The sequence below is a fragment of the Leucoraja erinacea genome, chromosome 13 (assembly GCF_028641065.1).
Source record: "Leucoraja erinacea ecotype New England chromosome 13, Leri_hhj_1, whole genome shotgun sequence".
NCBI lineage: Eukaryota > Metazoa > Chordata > Chondrichthyes > Rajiformes > Rajidae > Leucoraja > Leucoraja erinaceus.
Window position 1 is genome coordinate 33,784,915 of NC_073389.1, and position 18,287 is coordinate 33,803,201.

Below are 18,287 nucleotides of genomic sequence, written 5' to 3' on the forward strand. Positions count from 1 at the left end.
CTGTAAAAACAGTTGAACAACTGTATGATATTTTGTGTAATGTACTAACATGTATGTGCAATAAATCCGAGGTAATAATGAAAATGAAAAAAAAAAATGGTAAAATTTATAATCAGTTCTTACGCTACTTGCTAGCACATGCAAATGAGTTGGGCCCCTTCGGTTGCCCTCAACATCACATTAATCAGCAAAACAGAATGAATCAAAATGGGTGGTGAAATCACTTAATTTTAATAAACTTTGCCCCTTTCACAATGTAGCAATTCCAACAGTAATTCAGCATGTCTGAACACTAGCTCAAGCAATTAAATGTTTTTTTTTAAGTGTAACAGCCTTGAAGGTACAAAGTATAACAAAAACTAAAATATTTTGGAGGAGATACAAGGAACTACAGATGCTGGTTTACAAAAAACAAGGTGTGAAAGTAATTCAACAGGTCAGGCAGCATTTCTGAAGAACATGGATAGGTGTTGTTTCGTGTCGGGATTCTTCTTCAGACTGAAGAAAGGTCCTAACCAAAAACGTCATCTATGTTCTCCAGAGATGTTGCCATACCGGCTGAGTTACTCCAGCATTTTGCCTCTTTTTTTACTCTAAAAGTTTAACTGTACAGACTGTTACAGCAGCAGACAACCTATTCCACGCTATAACATTGATAGTTATTAAGACACCCCCTCTAAATTGATCAAAGTGAAATCTTTAAATATGCAATAAATAATTTTAGATTTAAAATTTCACAAGAGATTGAGGAACAGCATAAACATTAAAAATATTTAAATGGTCGCCAAGATAAAGCAAATTAGTTTACATCTTTTAATGAAATAAGCCCAATAAAATCTGCTTCATTAAGCCAAAAAGTTAATGTTTTACAGAACACAACTAAACCTTGTGGCTTTAGCAATTAAAAGAGAAAATATGTTAATTTATACAGCACCCTTCGCATCATTCCTAGCTCCACTCTGCAGCCAGTTGAGTAATCTTTAAGTAAAGATGCTGCAGTGTGGGAAAACAGCAAACATTAAAAAAATTCAAATCAAAGGGATAACTAAAAATACAACAGCGTAGAAACATTAATAGGGGAACTCCAATACTTGCTACTTGGCAGTGAATCACCTCTGTAAACGAATGGTCACTACGGATGTCAAGTGTGAAGACAATAAGTCAAAGCTTTGTGGGAGTGGCAATCAGGATGCAGGTTACGAACGGTTCACTCTTTTCATTGCTGTTGGCTGTAAATTGCTTTGGGATATTCAGGGACTGCAAAAGGTCTATATAAATGCAGGTCCATTTGTAGCATCTGTCAATCATTTCTCAGGATGCAGCTAGTGTTTATATTAAATAAAAGGGAAATATTGTTTTTTGGATGATGGAATGTAATCAAGTTGAACTTTGTACCAACTCCTAACCAAATTAAATATATAGGCAGTCTCCGAGTTACACAAGGGTTCCGTTCCCGAGAACTATCCAGAAATCAATTTCTTCATAATTCAGAAATGTCCATTTTCGATAACTCCCCATATTGTATTGCATTACATACAAGTCTTTCATTAAATAATCACCCCCTTTATGTTCCATATTTTCATGCTAGTAATAATAATGTTTCATGGTATTCACTGATTTATAAAGTATATATTCTGTGTGTTTAATTATGAGCCATGTTTTATGTTTAATTAATCTACATCAGATTCAAACTTTATTGTCATTGTGCAGTGTACAGTACAGAGACAACGAAATGCAGTTGTCATAATATTATGAGACATTTTATTATCATGAGCTTGAAAAATGCTTGAAAAATTTATGAGAGAACTTGTGTATAGTCAGAGTTTCATAAGTCGGGCTATTCATATCCTGGCGTGCCCCTATAAATTGAATGTAAACAAATCAAATATTTTTTAAGGAATTCTACAAACTTTTTTCCCTCCAACATCAAGAGGATCCACTTCCTCCTGGATGTTTTGGCAGAATTATCATCTAGTTTGATTTTTTCTCGACATCAATTTTCTTTTGGTGCATTTCCTTGAGACTGAGCCAAGACTGCCAGAGCAGCAGTCCTGGCACAACCAGCCAGATCCCATTGAAGAAAGTCAGATAGACCCAGAGATAGAGCCAGTTGCTGGTATTCAAGTTTGGGCTTCCATTGAGCCAGTCAGGGCAGAAGGTCATCCAGCCCCCATACAGCTCACAAACACAAAGCGTTATCTGCACAAAGTGCCTGAAATGAGAGAACAAGAAGTAATGCTATTTATTTTGATGAGGAAAACAAGATGATTTGGAAAATGGAAACTAGAAAATATTGCACATATCTGTGGCGATGGAATTAATATTTCAGTTTGATGAGGAGGTGATGCCTTGCAGGGGGAGATACGGAATAAAAGGCAAAAAAAATCCAATTTTTCTGCTGCCTTGCGTTGGAATTACATAAAATCTGTACAGACCTAAAGCTCCAGTAGCCTTGGTGAAGTCATCAACCCAAAATGTTGGCTTGGTTTGTCCACCACGCAACCTCCCTCACTATCCAACATGTTGGGGGCTTCAAAATTTCTGCTTGATAAATACGTTGGGAATCTTCTGGAATGCTGCTTTTCAGAAAGTTACATTTTTAGTTTAGTTTCTCAACCTTAGTTTTCGGCACTGACATAAATGATGCTCAATGTTCCACAACATCGTGAGGGTGTTATATCAATCAAAAAAATGAACAAGGCAAATGCTGGAGTGTGGTAATATTCACGTGCTTTTTTTATAGTTTAATTTTTAACTACATTTAATTAGAATTTAATTACATTTAACCACATGGTGCCTGGTAACACTTTCCATTCTAATCCAAATTGTGTGTTTCCGCTTAATTCTGTGCTGGTTTTGTTTAGCAAATGTCATGCATCACCACCACAATATATAGAATATTTGTCCATGTTCTTTTGCTGGTTTAGCAGATAAAAACACTTCTCAACTCATTCAGTACAGAGGATCTCAACCCAAAATGTCGACTGTCCCTTTCCCTCTGCAGATGCAGACAGACCCGCCAAGTTCCTCTAGCAGATTGTTATGCAAGTTCCCAATAATGAGCTATATATTTCAGGACAATCCCTGGCTGGATCTGTACAGATATCAATAAAATGGGGGGGGGGGGGGGATATATTTGGTGCACCAATTCAAAACTCTTGCTGGCTCTATTTGTTATCTGTACCTTCCACGATAATCAATGCAACAGTCCAAGGGGGGGGGTCCCTGAATAAGTCGATACTTTCACAGGTGAAAGATAATAGGAAGGGGACAGAACCAATCTGTGCGAGACAGAACCAAGCGCTATACAATGGATTTATCAAACATTTTACAATGTGTCGTGCAAAACGCAAATTGATGTGCATTTTTGTGTGTCATTACATCAAGCTTTTAAAGGTTAGTCATCTTGCATAATGAGCAATATTCCAATCTTCTTACCTGTAGAATTTATCCTTCACAATGGCATTGATAAGAACCAGTGCTAAAATCCCATCCAGCACTACTGTCAGGATTTCTAACGACACAATGGTAGGATCGGAATAAAGCCACCTTGCATCTGCTTTTCCATACTCTTTCCCTGGAAATACATAGACATTAAACCAAGGAGTTGAATCCATGTCCTGGGATTATACCTGCATTAACCTACAATTTTTTTACAGACACACAAATTATACATTCACTGTTACAAAAACATAACAAGGTGTTACTGGCCAGGAGACAAATTATTTAATATATAGGTGAGGAAGGTTGTGGGCAGCAGTCAAATTAGCCCCGTGTAGTGAATGCAAAAGTAAGTGACTTTTAGAATTGAATGTATCATGACACATTGTTGCACCAGATGGTGCTATTATTTGAGTTGCCATTCTTCAGTAAAGGTTTAGACCTTCAGCCCAGAGACGTTAGGTGAGACAAACTAGGTACCAATGTCTGACTATGGGAGGGGGTCACCTGAAATGAACAGAATTGTGAGTCTGCCAGGTACCACACACTGCGTGTAGACCTGGGGGACCCCCCCCAAGGGACCAGAAAATGGGTGCTAAATAGATGAGTGAGATACCACATCAATCCACTTCCAAGGTGTGCTCACTGCCACGCCTATGGATCAATCTAGGCTAGCCTAGATATTAAAGGTACCAGCTAAAATCAGGTTTAGATGATCAATCACAGCCTAGGAAATACAAAATGACCCATGCCAGAATGATAACCCATTGCCTTGGCCTTACCAGACCCCCCCCCCCCCCCCCCCCCCCCCAATAAGTCATTGGGCCCAAGTAAGCTAGTCTAGGTATTAAAGATACGAGCTGAACCAGGTTTATATGATCAACCACAACCTTTTCAGGGGGTCTGGTAGACACAAGGCAGCGGATAATTGTTATGTCATAGGTCATTTTATATCCTGCATTGTATAATGTCTCTGGGCTGAGGTCTAGTTGTTAATAGCTCTAACTCTGCATTGTATAAGTTCCACAGATCTGAAGATGCTATTAGGGATGTGACAGTGGGTCTGGGGTAAATGTTGTGTCAGAGGATTATTATTATTATTATTATTATTATTATTATACAGGCAACACAAGGAAGGTAGTGTTCCAGAATATATAACACAATGTCATATGGATTTCATTGCAAGGTCCATTCATAAAGGTACAAGTCTACATAAAAACGTAATGATGCTTGATACATTGTTGTATCAGGCACTGCTGTTAGTTTAACGTTTTCAATAAAAAATGCTCGCTTGTTAGTTCTAGACTCAGTCACCTTTCTTTGTAAGCAGCAGCACAAACAAGCCTGCAGAATCCACCATCTTGATCAATCAAGCTTATTAAGCTGACCAATAATTACCACAGTTGTATGCAAAATTCATTAAAGTCTTGATGACTTACACAGAAAAGCAAGAACGTTATCCGATTGAGCCACAGTCCCAGTTAAGGACATGTAAACAAATGGACCTTCCTGCAATACAGTACAAAAATGAAATTAATTTTTACTTGTTTGCATAGTAATTTTATACATGCCAATACATTTTATGTTCCTCTGTTCTTTTCAAGAGATGAGTGGGCAAGATTCGTTCCAATTATAGACAATAGATTATCTTCCACTAGTTCCCAGAGATAGCATCAGAATTTGTTATTTGATGGTCGCAGCGATAGATAACATGGAAATATTTATTTCTAGTTAAAAAAAGACAATTGTTAAAGTAACAGCAGGTCAGGCAGCATCTCTGGAGAACATCCCTTTTTCTATTAATTCATTTAATATGTTGTGTACCTACATCTTACTTATCTACAAAAGACAATTTGTTTCATTGCCTCCCACTGAAATATACTATACCCACAATAAAGACGAACTAAAATAAGTTGTAAATACAGAATCATAAAAAGTATGAAAATACAATGACCATATGTAGATTTGATATCCCTCTTCAAATTAGTTTATTTGCCATATCAATTCATAATGTCATACAACACTATTAAAATCAGTACTTTTACATTGCAACTATAGTAAAGAACAAAAGATTTTACCCCAACAGGTACATTGAGACCAGTTAAATGACACTGTCACATTTCAGTGACTTTCCCCATCAGCTTCAACCTGTCGAATGTTCCCTTCAAGTGTGTATGTGACTGGTTTAGCTTGCCGACGCCCGAGCTTGGTATTAGAGTTGGTATACACGCAAGGATTAAAACATTTGGTTGACCGAAACAAAATAAAGAGCACACATAATTAGGCATATTTTGGACCACAGATGTTAACGAGTGGAGTATTGCAGGGTGTAGAGCTTGGGCCCCAGCCACTCACTGTATATATCAATGGATGAGGGGACTGAGAGTAGCATGTCTAAGTTAACTGATGAAATTAAACTTGATGTGATTGTAGGTTATGAGGAGGATACAAAGCCTCACCAGCGGCCTTCTCATCCGAAGGTCCAATTGTGGGATGGGTCTTCTCCAATGACTGGAGCACAGGAGTCTGACAGTGAAATACTGAGGTGACGTCGTCCAACAGCGGAGCCCGCATGCTGGGACAGAAGAAGGGCCGGCTGTACTGGCAGCCATAGTAAGTGCTTACCTGACGTTCACCACGTGTACTCCAGAAGGCGTTGCGTGGCAACAGTTCGAGTCACGGGTCGTGACCTCGACTGCCTTGCAACCAAAGATCTTATAGCGATCTTTGCTTGCAACCTCCCTATAACAATGAGTGTCGATCAAATTATCCTCCATCTCTCTACACCTTGAGCTTACAAAAGTCGCTTAGTAAAATAACTGAATAGGTACAACCGTGAGTACTTTTCTGACACATGGGAAAATATCCCACACAGCAAATACCTTTAAGGGGACTACTTCAGCCGCGTTGTACTGCAGCATGACAACTTACCAGAGTAAAGTGCGTGATGCAGTCGTAGAATAGCCAGGTGAGGAGCGCCCGGTCCAGTGGCGGCCGCCGCTGCCCGAAATACAGCGACAGCGCGTAAGCCAGCACCAGCTGAGCGGAGCAGAGCAACAGCGAACACAGCGCTGCCGGGCTCAGCAACGGCTCCTGTTCGTCCATCCCTGCCGAATGCACAATTTCCCCGCCCTCCCAAATCACATCAGCGACGAAAATCGCCAGACGGGACATGCATAATCACAGCTATGATCAACAACTTGATTTCCACCGAGCTACTCTTCCTCTTCAGCAACCTCGCGGTAGTGCTGGAAACATTTCTTCAGTGAATTAATTCACTATGACTATTGTTGGGTTATGGTAATTCACGCGGTGAAATGGCTTCTGATTGATCCCAAGATTTCTTCCGATCTCTTCCCCCCAGCAACAGAAAGAAAGGATCATTCATCAGACGAAAGGATCTGATACAGCGGGTATCACCGATGCTTAAACCCCGCCGTGTGCGGCTCGCCCGCTGTTGCAGGCGCTCGGTGGCCAATCGCCAGACAACCGCGTCTTTGCATCTCCCCGCCCCGGCGGCGAGACACGGGGTTGCAGCTTCTATTTGTCGCGCCCTCTGGTATCGGTGACATATTCTCGCCTCCCCTGCTTTCTTTTGATTAAAATATACAGCGTGGAAACAGATATTTCGGATTAACCGAGTCCACGCCGACCATTGATCACACTAGTTTTATGTTATTTAACTTTCGCATCCACTCCTTATACAGTAGGGACAATTTACAGATATCAATTAACCTGCACTCTTTGGGGATATGAGGAAACTGCAGACTCGGAGAAAACTACACGGAGGATGTGCAAACACCGTACAGACACCGAGCACCGGTATCTTTGTTGGGTGGTCATTTCCTGGAGACCTGTTCTGGTATCTCCCGCTGCAGAAGCTGGTCGACAGTAAAGACGGAGAGTGACGCCACCTGCCCACGGTCACCGGTAGCACAGGCGCGCTCTGACGCCCCCTGACGGCAGCCGCCGGGAGCTGCGGCGGTGGAACATTCTCTCGTTTCCTGGGTGGCGGGCGGAGCTGAGCAGCGCGATGGCCGACAGCAGCGCCGCCGAGAATCACCGCATCAAGAGCTTCAAGAACAAGGGCCGCGATGTGGAGGTGAGCAGCCCCGGGTTGGGGTGAAGGCGGGGCCGCGGCCTGCAGATGTCGCTGGGCCGGCGAGGCCTTAGGCCTTCAGCGGGCTGGGCGCCGGCCTGTGAGCCCCGGCCGCAACCGCCAGGGAGCGGGCGGGGACGGCGGGGCCGGACAGGCCGCATCGCACCGCAGCAAGTCGGCGCACAGCCGGCTGATCGGCCTTAACCGCGGCTGACGGAACCGGGAGCAGGAGTCGGGCCCGGGCGGACCGCGCTCATGCAGGGGGGCGGAGGCGCAGGCGCCCGGGAACCGCTGGCAGTCCCGCGGCCCCTGATCAAGGCCCGACCCCTCCCACTCTAGCACCCTCCCTCTCCCCCCCTCACCCCCACACACAACCCCACTCATACCCTCACTAATACCTAAGCCCCATCGGCCCACCCGAGAGCTAGAAACCCCGCCCCCATCCAAACATCTCTCACCCCCCCCCCCCACCGAAACGCCCCCCCCCCCAGCCAACCTTTACCAGTCCCCATCAAACAAAACCCCCACCTCCACGCTATCCAATCTCGCCCCCACCTACCCCAACCAACTGCTCCCCCCACCCACTATACGCCCAACACCTAACTCCCTCCCCCACCCGGTTCCTCCTTCCCCAACTTATCAACCCTCCACATTCCCCTTACTCCCCGAGTTCCCTTCCCCCTCCGTTTCCCTCCCCCACTCCTTCTCTTCCGTCCCCCCCACACGTTTCCTCCCCCCCCCCCCCCCCCCGTTTTCCCTGCCCAGTATAACCTTCCCTGTCCCATTCCCTCTTCCCCGTTTCCCCATCACCATTTCCACCCTCCTCCCCCCCCCCCCCGTTCTGCCCTCCTCCCCCCATTCCCCTCTCCTTCCCCCATTCCCCCTCCTCCCCTCCTCCCCCCATTCCCCCCCCCCCCCCCATTTCCCCCCGTCCCTCTACCCCCCGTCCCTGTCCCTCTACCCCCCTATGTCAGCCCTCCCCTCTATCACACACCCCCCTGTCCCCCTATCCCCCCCCCCTCCCTCTATCCCCCTATGTCAGCCCTCCCCTCTATCACACACCCTGTCCCCCTATCCCCCCCATCCCTCTACCCCCCCGTCCCTCTATCAACCCCTGTCCCTATGCCCCCCCGTCCCGCTGCCCCCCCCCCCCCCCCCCCCCTCTGCCCCCCCCCGTCCCTCTGCCCCCGTCCCTCTATCCCCCCCCCGCCCCTCTCTATCGTCCCCCCCCGACCCTCTATCGCCCCCCCCGACCCTCTATCGCCTCCCCCGTCCCTCTACCCCCCCTATATCCCCCCGTCCCCGTCCCCCCCGTCCCTCTATCCCCCTCCCCGTCCCCTTCCCCCCCCCCACCATCCCTTTATCCCCCCCCCCGTGCGTCCCTCTATCTCCCCACTTCCAAAGACCATAGTCCGTGTAGTGGGGCCATTCCTGAGAGCCCACGTCCCTCTCCTCGCCTGGTCATCTTTGTATTCTGCAGCTGACCTTGAAGGGCCTGGAGGCAATGCCCCAGTTCACCCTCCTCCCGACTCACTCCCAGCACCCAATATCTCCAACTCCCTCCTGGTTACACTGTCTGACGAGCATCCGTGCAGGTCCTGCTGACTGACGAGCAATCGGATGAGGTCCTGCCGATCGAAGACCCTTCCCGGGCAGGCATGGGAGCCGCAGCACCTCAGGAGGCCTCCGCCAAGCGACACCTCGGAAACTGAATGGTTTCTTGTTCACCTTTGCAATTGGTACTGTTCTTAATTCTCCACAACAAAGATTGGATTTATCATAACTATTGTCACAGGACACGCCCCAATGAACAGATGAAAACAATGTCTGACCTTGTACAGATGTTACATTTTTGTTGTAGGGGAAAATAAACTTAATTAAAAGGTTAATTATCATATGTCTCTGGCATGGATCCAAAGTGAGAAGTACTTTCCATTCATATTTTTCCTGACTAAACAAGAGTTTGTTTACAGCATAAAGGGGCACAGTAGAATTAAAGGAGAGACTGGTTCTGCTGTCATAAAACAAGTGCTGAAAATATCTTAATCTGCACAACAATCAAAATGTTTGTAACACTTTACCAGACACATTTTTAATAAAATTAGGGTTTGGATCTGCATTTAACAGAAAAAGAATATGATGGATGTTTGCTGTGGCAAAAGGCTTTATTCTTTGGTGATTGCCTGGGAAAGATAAGCAAATTGGAATGACCCTGAGTAAATTATGTTGGGTGCAATAAATTGTGTATGAACTTGCAGAAAACTATCCCCACTGGTGGGAGTATTTAGAACAGGAGAATATAAGCTCTCAATGACTTGAATGATTTCAGGGAGCTGATGCCTGAAGGATGAGAGGGTATCTTATTGAAACATATAAGATGATTAAGGGATTGACCACACTGGAGGCAGGAAACATGTTCCCGATGTTGGGGGTGTCCAGAACCAGGGGCCACAGTTTAAGATTAAGGGGCAAGCCATTTAGAACAGAGAAGAGGAAAAACCTTTTTACCTAGAGAGTGGAATGCTCTGCCTCAGAATGCAGTGGAGGTCAATTCTCAGGATGCTTTCAGGAGAGAGTTAGATAGAGCTCTTAAAGATAGCAGAGTCAAGGGATATGGTGCGAAGGCAGGAACGGGGTATTGAATGTTGATCAGTCATGATCACAGTGAATGGTGGTGCTGGCTCGAAGGGCCGAATGGCCTACTCTTGCACCTATTGTCTATTCACACAGGATAAATTAGAACTCTGAACATTTTTATAACTAAAAATAACTGAGGGCAGGTCTTTTGGAAATGTCATAACTTGGACTGACAGATTTTTGCTCAAAGTTGTTAAGGGTCATAGAACTAAGGTGAGTAAATAACCCGGGTTTAGTTCTAACCTGCAATGCTCCTTGAGGAGCTTACACATCTTCCGGTGATCACATGGGTCCCCTTGGCTGCTCTGGTTTCCTCCCACATCCCAAAGACTTGTGGGGTGGTTAGCTAATTGGACACAAAATTGCTGACATTGTGTAGATGAGTGGTTAAAAACTGGAGAAAGTTGATGGTAATGTGGCAAACGTCAAAAATTGAATTAGTGTGGGATTAATGTAAATGGAGGCTTGATGGTCAGCTGGGCTGAGGGCCTATTTCCATGCGATATGACCATGCACATTGCCAACAATCTCATCATATTGCAGAATTGCCTGCAGGAATGAGTCAAGTCAAGACAAGAGAGTTTATTGTCATGTGTCCCAGATAGGACAATTAAATTCTTGCTTGCTGCAGTACAACAGAATATCGTAAGCATAAATACAGAACAGTTCAGTGTGTCTATATAGCATAGACCATATTATATACACATGAATGAACAGATAAAGTGCAAAGGGCTATTATAGTTCAGAGTTTGTTTGTTGGTGGGTTTAATAGCCTGATGGCTGTGGGGGAGAAGCTGTTCATGAACCTGGATGTACCAGATTTCAGGCTCCTGTACCTTCTACCTGATGCCAGCGGAGAGATGAGTGTGAGGGCAGGATGGTGTGGGTCCTTGATGATGCTGGCAGCTTTTTTAAGGCAGCGACTGTGATAGATCCCTTCGATGGTGGGGAGGTCAGAGCCGATGATGGACTGGGCAGTGGTCACAACTTTCTGCATTCTTTTCAGCTCCTGGACGCTCAAGTTGCCGAACCAAGCCACGATGCAACCAGTCAGCATGCTCTCTACTGTGCACCTGTAGAAGTTCGAGAGAGTCCTCTTTGGCATACTGACTCTCCGTAATCTTCTCAGGAAGTAGAGGTGCTGATGTGCTTTCTTTATAATTGCGTCAGTGTGCTGGGACCAGGAAAGATCTTTGGAAATATGCGCGCCCAGGAATTTGAAGTTCTTGACCCTTTCCACCATCGTCCCGTTGATATAAACGGGATTGTGGGTCCCTATCCTACCCCTTCCAAAGTCCACAATCAGTTCCTTGGTTTTGCTGGTATTGAGAGCCAGGTTATTGTGCTGGCACCATTTGGTCAATCGGTCAATCTCACTTCTATACACTGACTCGTCAGCATCAGTGATTCGTCCCACAACAGTGTTGTCATCCACTTGGTGGATAATATTTAGATTTGCGAGCATGTATAAAAATAGCTTGTTTGACATCCCATGAGCAGTACTATTGAAGGTTAACTACTTTGTAGCACATTACCACTGAAATATGTTGAGAAAAATGATTAATTTGTGACAATTTCTCTTTGGTTATAGACTATGAGAAGGCACAGAAATGAAGTCACAGTGGAACTAAGAAAGGTAATTGTATTTTAATACAGCTCTGTGCTTTATCATTGTTACTTAGTCTTTGGCGCTTTGAATATGTAACCAGTTGATGCAAATCACTCCAGTAAACCTGTAGATGCTGTGTTTTTAACAGGGTGGGCTATGAATCCTCGAGACTTCTCTATTGCTTCACATTTTTCAACACCATCCTGCTATTCCTACCTGTTGTGTTATTTTCCAGCTAGCTAGCTATTATAGGCAATGTTCTGTGCTATATTGGGCAAATTTTAGTGTTGTACATGATGGCAGCTCTAGGAGACAATAGCTGTTGAGATTAGAAGTGTATAACATACTTGGCTAATAAATTACGATTATGATTATTATATGTAAGATTATATGTCTACTTTACAGTTGTGCCACATGGAAGATATTTAGTCCATTATGTCTGTGAAAGGGGTGTGAAAGAGGCAATCAACTAATTCCAATACGTACTCTACTCGGAGAGAACTGCATTTAGCAAATTTAGTGTGAGTTTGTGTTCACTTTTATCTCACCAGTAAGAAGAAATTACGGAACTATATATGTTTTAAGATGTTTCTACTGTGTGTGTTGCAGTAGTATGTGGAAATTTTAGGTAGACACAAAGTGCTGGGCGGTTCAGGCAGCATCTCTGGAGAAAAAGGATAGGTGACATTTTGGGTCGGGACCCTTCTTCAGACTAAATCAGGATGGTCTGATGTAGGGTCCTGACCTGAACCATCACCTATCCTTTTTCTTCAGAGATGTTGCCGAACCTACAGTTTGTTTAACTCCATCAATTTGTGCCTATCTTTGGTATCTGCTATCTACAGTTCCTTGTTTCTACATAAGGACATTTTAAGGCATCACAGGGTGAGTCGAACTAGAACTCGTCTAATAAACAAGTGTACATTTTAGTATCTAAAGTACCAAAATCTTTGCCTTTGGGATTAGATTGCAAATCGGAATGCTCAAAGTTTTCATGTGCAGTTATCTCTCGTCCACATTTTTCAAAATGTCAAGTGTGCTGGATTATTGGAGAATAACTGCGCTGTCGAACAGGGAGTTTCAGGATTCCTTTCCAGTGAACACGAAAGATAGGTGATACATTTCTAATCAGGATGATGCACACTGCAGTCACTGGAGGTGAATCTTTAGGGTAGATTTTGGGGTGATACTCAAGTGGGCTGCTTTGTCCTGAGTGTGTTGGTTTTCTTAAGAGTTATTTGTGTGACACTCCAAACAGGTGGAGAGTATTCGATCACACTCCTGATTTGTTCCCGTAGAGACGCTGGGGTGTCAGGTGGCGACTCAGTTGCTGCAGCCTCTGAGCTGCTCTTGTAGTCACGGTATTTATATGGCCGTTCCAGTTGAACTTGAGGTCAGAAGAATATTGGAAGTGGTGATAGTGGGGGCGAGAGCTCTACCAATGGAAATGCCATTGAATGTCATGGGAAGGCAGTTTGATAAACTCTTGCTGGAGTTGATCAACGCCTGGCACTGTGCTGCGCTGCTACACAGCTCATACCTTAGATTTTGCTGCGTGCAGGCGTGGGCTGCTTTATTTGCTGAGGAATGGTGAATACATTTGAGCAGTCATCAGTGTACATCTCCACTTCTGATCTTATGACAAAGGGATGATTATTGATGAAGCAGCTGAAATGGTTGGGTCTGACCTCCGCCCACATTTGTTTTCTTTCATGTGATCAACGCCATTGATTTCAGTTTTACTAGGTACCTTGGTGCCAATCAGTCATATGCTGCCTTGGTGGCAAGCCAAGTCATCCATGCCTCCAGAATTCAGCACAGGTCCAAAACTGTGCTGTGTGGTTCTCAACTCAGGTGAAACCCAACGTCTTTATTGGTGTTCATTATTGGTGAAAAAATGCTTGGTGATGGCACAGTCACCTATAGGCTGTGGGCCGAGCATCAAAAATGTGTCTAGAAATAGGGTTTTGTGACCCAAGTCACCAAACTACATGAAATTTTAACATATTGTGTAAAATTCTTTATATAAACCACCCCTGAAACTCGATATGAAGAAGACTTGCACATTTTAATAAGATTAGAGAAAAACCGGAAAAATGTCGGGAATTTTTTAGTCCAATCAAAGCACGTTTAACATTGAGTTGCCTGCCAGTTGGCCAATCACGCGCTTTGTTTCAGGCTAGCACACAAAATGGCTGAGGGGGCTTCACAGGTGCCTGTTTTACTGGAGATTCCGATTTGTTGTTCTGTGGAATAAATGTCGTGGAAACATGCAGCAGGTAATTGTATTTAGTGGGAAAAGCATTAAAAAGGCTGAAGAAAGTGCTGCGAAGTGGATTAAGGGAGGGGGGAGTAGAGAGGGGGGGGGGTAGTAGAGAGAGAGGGTGGAGAGAGAGAGGGAGACGTAGGGGGTACGTCTAGACGTAGAGAGAGGGAGGAGGGTATATAGGGAGGGAAGGTAGAGTGGGAGGGGGTGAGAGAGGGAGTATAGATGTGGCAACTACCTTCCCTACCTCCTCCTCTCCCTCAATCCCCCCCCACTCTCTCTCCTCACTTCCCCAGGATCTTTCCCCTCTCCTCCCCCAATCCCTCCTTCACCTCTCTTTCCCGCTCCTTTTCCCTATTGCCGCGGCGGCACCATCGTCGCGAGGCCTTACCGTCACCGTGACCGTGACGACCCACTGTCTGGATGCTTGACGGCCACCGTGGCCCCAATGTCGCGAGGCCTCATCGCTGTGGTCTTGAAGTCTCCTTCACAGCCGAGGTCTTCATGCCTCCTTGATGGCTGCGAAAAACCCCAGCCGGGGCGTCGCGGGTGGAAGCCTGGGTCGAAAAAAGCGGAACGTTAATTTAAATGCAGCCCTCCCCCTGATGTCATTGGAAGCTGGTGGCCGAGCACTCCCCCTTTGTGATGTCACTCGAAGTGGGTTGAAGGAGGTTTGCTGTTGAAAAAGTTGATTTTCGCTATTTTTAAAACGCTGTAACTTGTGAAATATAGCATGTAATGTGGTGAAGCAGTTTATTTTGTCGACGGGGTAAATGTCTTAATTTAATTAATAATGTGTGAACATTTCTGCGCTAGCGCGTGGCGTTTTGACGAAGGTAGAAACACACAGATGACACATACACGTATACGTACATACAAGATGAGACTTAATAGTATAGAGATATCTTCAACCATGCTCTTGTTACTTTTAGGTTTGACTATTACAGCGTGCTCCTGGCTAGTTTCCCTCTTTTACACCTCCACAAACTTCAAGTGCTTCAAAATTGTGCTGCCTATCTTCAATTTCACACATCACCTATGTCTTACGGACTTGTATTGTATTTCATTAATGAATGGCTTAATGTTAACCATTTGATTTTGGATGCCTCCATATCCTTGCCCCCTAATGTAGCAATGTTACAACATTTTGAGATTTTAAAAAGCAAGTCTGCAATTTATCCCATCAGATAAAGCATAAAAATAAGTTTAATTTGACACCTAATTCACTTTCATATCTTCAGTATTAGAAAAGTTATGGCCATTTTCATACTCGGAAATTAGCATCTTGTTCCCTATTGCTTTTCCATTGACTTAACTTCTACTGTGATCAAGGACAGTCAAAAGCCCATAACTTTCTTAAAAATTAAGAGAACCGAATGAAATTTTCAATTATTATAGATTGAAACATTCTGAAACAAATATAAAACATTTTACTTGGATGACCTGAAATTAAAGCATATAATTAGTTAGTTACCGAATAGTAGCTAATTACAAAATTGACCGTTGTGACGGAAATAGTAATAAACACCCAGACTGCCTTGAAAATTCAAAAATGTGATATTCTCAAGGTCAAAAATTTAATATTATTGTATTGTATGCTGTAAGTCTGTAACAGATAGGTAAATAAATTACAATTTCTAGCAATAGACCATTAGTTGCTAGCTGGTACATTGGCATATCATAATCAGTAGCATCATCATACTCCTCAGATTGTAACCAATAAGCAACTGTACACCTAGTTTTTCCTCAACTTTTTCAATTTTGGCATTGTAAACTACAAGTTTTTGCTCTTCAACCCACGCATGACATGCCTTTCTGCCAACTACTTTCCGATTAAGAATGTCCTGTAGATCATCACCTTTGGAGTAGTCCAAATTCGGATAATCTCTGCTAATGCTGTCTAAATCAGTCTCTTTTGCTGGGCATTTGGATTGACAATTTTGCATTTCTTCTTCGGAGACATCTGTTTAAAATGTAAAGGAAAAAAAACACTGAAAAGCATTAACAGAAACAAGTTATTGTTTGCAGTTTTCGAAAAAAGGTAGAAATTATAAAGTTAAACCCCAAAACAAATAGTAAATACCCAACAAAAAATTCATATTCATCAGTTTCATCAAATCAATTAAATTCATCGAAATTAAATTACTAGATCTTAAACATCAATCCATTTCTTAAGAAAATGATTTTTTTTTTAAATAGCTGAAAGGGCCTGTCTCACTTACGTGTGTCCTTGGCACGCTAATTACGCGACCTCGTGGTCGCGTTGAGGCGCACGGGCATCGTGGGGCCAGTCCCACTGAGAAACGCGGAGGGATATGTAGTTGTCTTGTGCGCAACATCGCGTGGGGCTCCGAAATTTTTGTAGTGAACAAAATCTTCGCGCGCCAACGGCCTGTCGCGGAACTGACGGCCAAAGTGGGACAGGCCCAAGACCCTGGCGCGATGCAACGTCTCACCTTCAACAGCAGCAGAAGCAGGCAAACGATCGCTGAGCTCGGCCTGGGGCTCACAGCCGTTGCGGTCCGGATCCGCCCCCACATCTACTCCCAGAGCGGGGCCAAGAAAATTGAAGATAGACACAAAATGCAGGAGTAACTCAGTGTGACCGACAGCATCTCTGGAGAGAAGCAATGGATAACGTTTCAGTTCAAGACCCTTCTTTTCAGACTGAAAAAGAGTCTCGACACGAAACGTCACCCATTGTGTCCATCTTCAAATGACGTCATGCGCTCCAGACAGCTGTGCGTACGCATGAAATCGCGCGCGACCTTCGCGGGACTGTCGTGGCTCAACGCGACCACGAGGTCGCGTAATTTGTGTGCCAAGGACACGTAAGTGGGACAGGCCCTTAAGTATCCAAATAACAAACTAATCCCATTCACACAAGAATTCACAATATAACATGATTTTTAAATCTCACTGTCATGAACTTGTATGCCAGATGGATAATTTCATAATGTTTAATTTCCATAAATTATTCTACAAACATCCACTCTCTATATAATTAAAGTTATTATTTGTTTGCACAAGACATGTAGCTAAAACTGTTGTGGCTATTTAGTATAAAAATATTGATTATGGATAAACAATAACACAAAACATTTTTGCATCGTAAAATTAGATTAAAGCCAAGAAGCAAGATTATATGTGAAATACACGACTTACCTTTTGTTTTGTCCTGTAATTATGATCCGTCACGTTATAGGCGTTGAGGGCATTCAAAGTCACGTCTTACTTTAATCCAACTATTAAATCGTCCAGCGATTTATTTAAAAAAAAAAAAAAAATGAGGCGATGGACAGGTTTGGCCTCGGTAACAGTTTTATTCTTTGGGTCAGTCTATTATACTCGTCCCAGGTGGCCTCAGTACAAACAAACAGCACGCTGTCGCCCCACTTCCCCCTTCAGAGAGGTACCAGATAGGGTTATCACCACTTCTGTTTGCTGTCGCGATAGAACCCTTGGCGGTCTGGTTACGCTCAGAGAAGGGCTTTAAAGGTATTTACATGGTTCGACACAACTCATAAAGTCTCATTGTATGCGGATGACCTGCTCCTGTACATCTCAAACCCAGTCAACTCTCCCTGTGATTACAAATATTTTAGAACGGTTTGGCGTGTATTCTGGTTATAAACTTAACTACCAAAAGAGTGAGCTGTTACCGATTAACTCATTGGCTAAGCAGCTCCCTCGCTCTTTAACCTCATTCAAATGGGCAGAGGACGGGTTTCGCTACCTCGGCGTCTTTATCACAACACCCTTATCTGATATGTTCCGCACAAACTTTCTGCCTCTGGCAAACCGGCTAGAAAGGCGAAACTGCAGTCTCCTAAGAGTGACGGCGGTTTGGCACTTCCTGACTAGGCGATACTTTTGGGCAGCTAACTTGCAAAAACTCCTGTATTGGATGAATGATGATTGCGACTACCTACCGACCACGGTACACATGGAAAAGGCGAGTTCACATCTCCCGTTGCGGTCTGTCCTATGCTCCCAACTCCCCCTTCCTATAACATCTGTGGGTGCAGGCCCAATTGCGTCCCTCGACATTACCTCATAAAGAAGACATTACCCCATTTCCTAAATCGCCCCCCTGAAACCCTGACCGATACCATATTAGCTCTAGATCCCAACCGGAAGAAATGCATCTCTGTTTTGTATAACTTGTTAGGGTCGGTTATATTGAAACCTCATACCTAATTAAAAGCTGCGTGGTAGGGTGAGCTGAATACGAA

The 18,287-nt window shown here is 44.1% G+C and overlaps 2 protein-coding genes across 3 annotated transcripts in view; one reads left to right on the plus strand and one right to left on the minus strand.

Annotated features, from left to right (window-relative positions):
• Positions 1-210: 210 nt before the first annotated feature.
• ebpl (EBP like) lies at positions 211-7,286 on the minus strand. 2 transcript variants are annotated; one of them, XM_055644868.1, is made up of 4 exons: positions 6,373-7,286; positions 4,881-4,950; positions 3,439-3,577; positions 211-2,212 (listed from the first exon to the last, which is right to left on the minus strand). In XM_055644868.1, exons 1-4 carry the CDS (start codon positions 6,613-6,615, stop codon positions 1,972-1,974), a joined length of 693 nt encoding a protein of 230 aa, XP_055500843.1. In that variant the 5' UTR covers positions 6,616-7,286; the 3' UTR covers positions 211-1,971. The 2 variants fall into 2 exon arrangements, with proteins under 2 accessions (XP_055500843.1, XP_055500844.1); XM_055644869.1 differs by lacking the exon at positions 6,373-7,286 and adding an exon at positions 5,901-6,058.
• Positions 7,287-7,337: 51 nt separating this feature from the next.
• kpna3 (karyopherin alpha 3 (importin alpha 4)) overlaps positions 7,338-18,287 on the plus strand; it is an 88,447-nt gene continuing 77,497 nt past the window's right edge. Inside the window, exons 1-2 of the mRNA XM_055644867.1 lie at positions 7,338-7,543; positions 11,769-11,813. Coding sequence (XP_055500842.1) covers positions 7,475-7,543; positions 11,769-11,813 — 114 coding nt within the window. The 5' untranslated portion in view covers positions 7,338-7,474. The remainder of the gene's footprint in view (positions 7,544-11,768; positions 11,814-18,287) is intronic.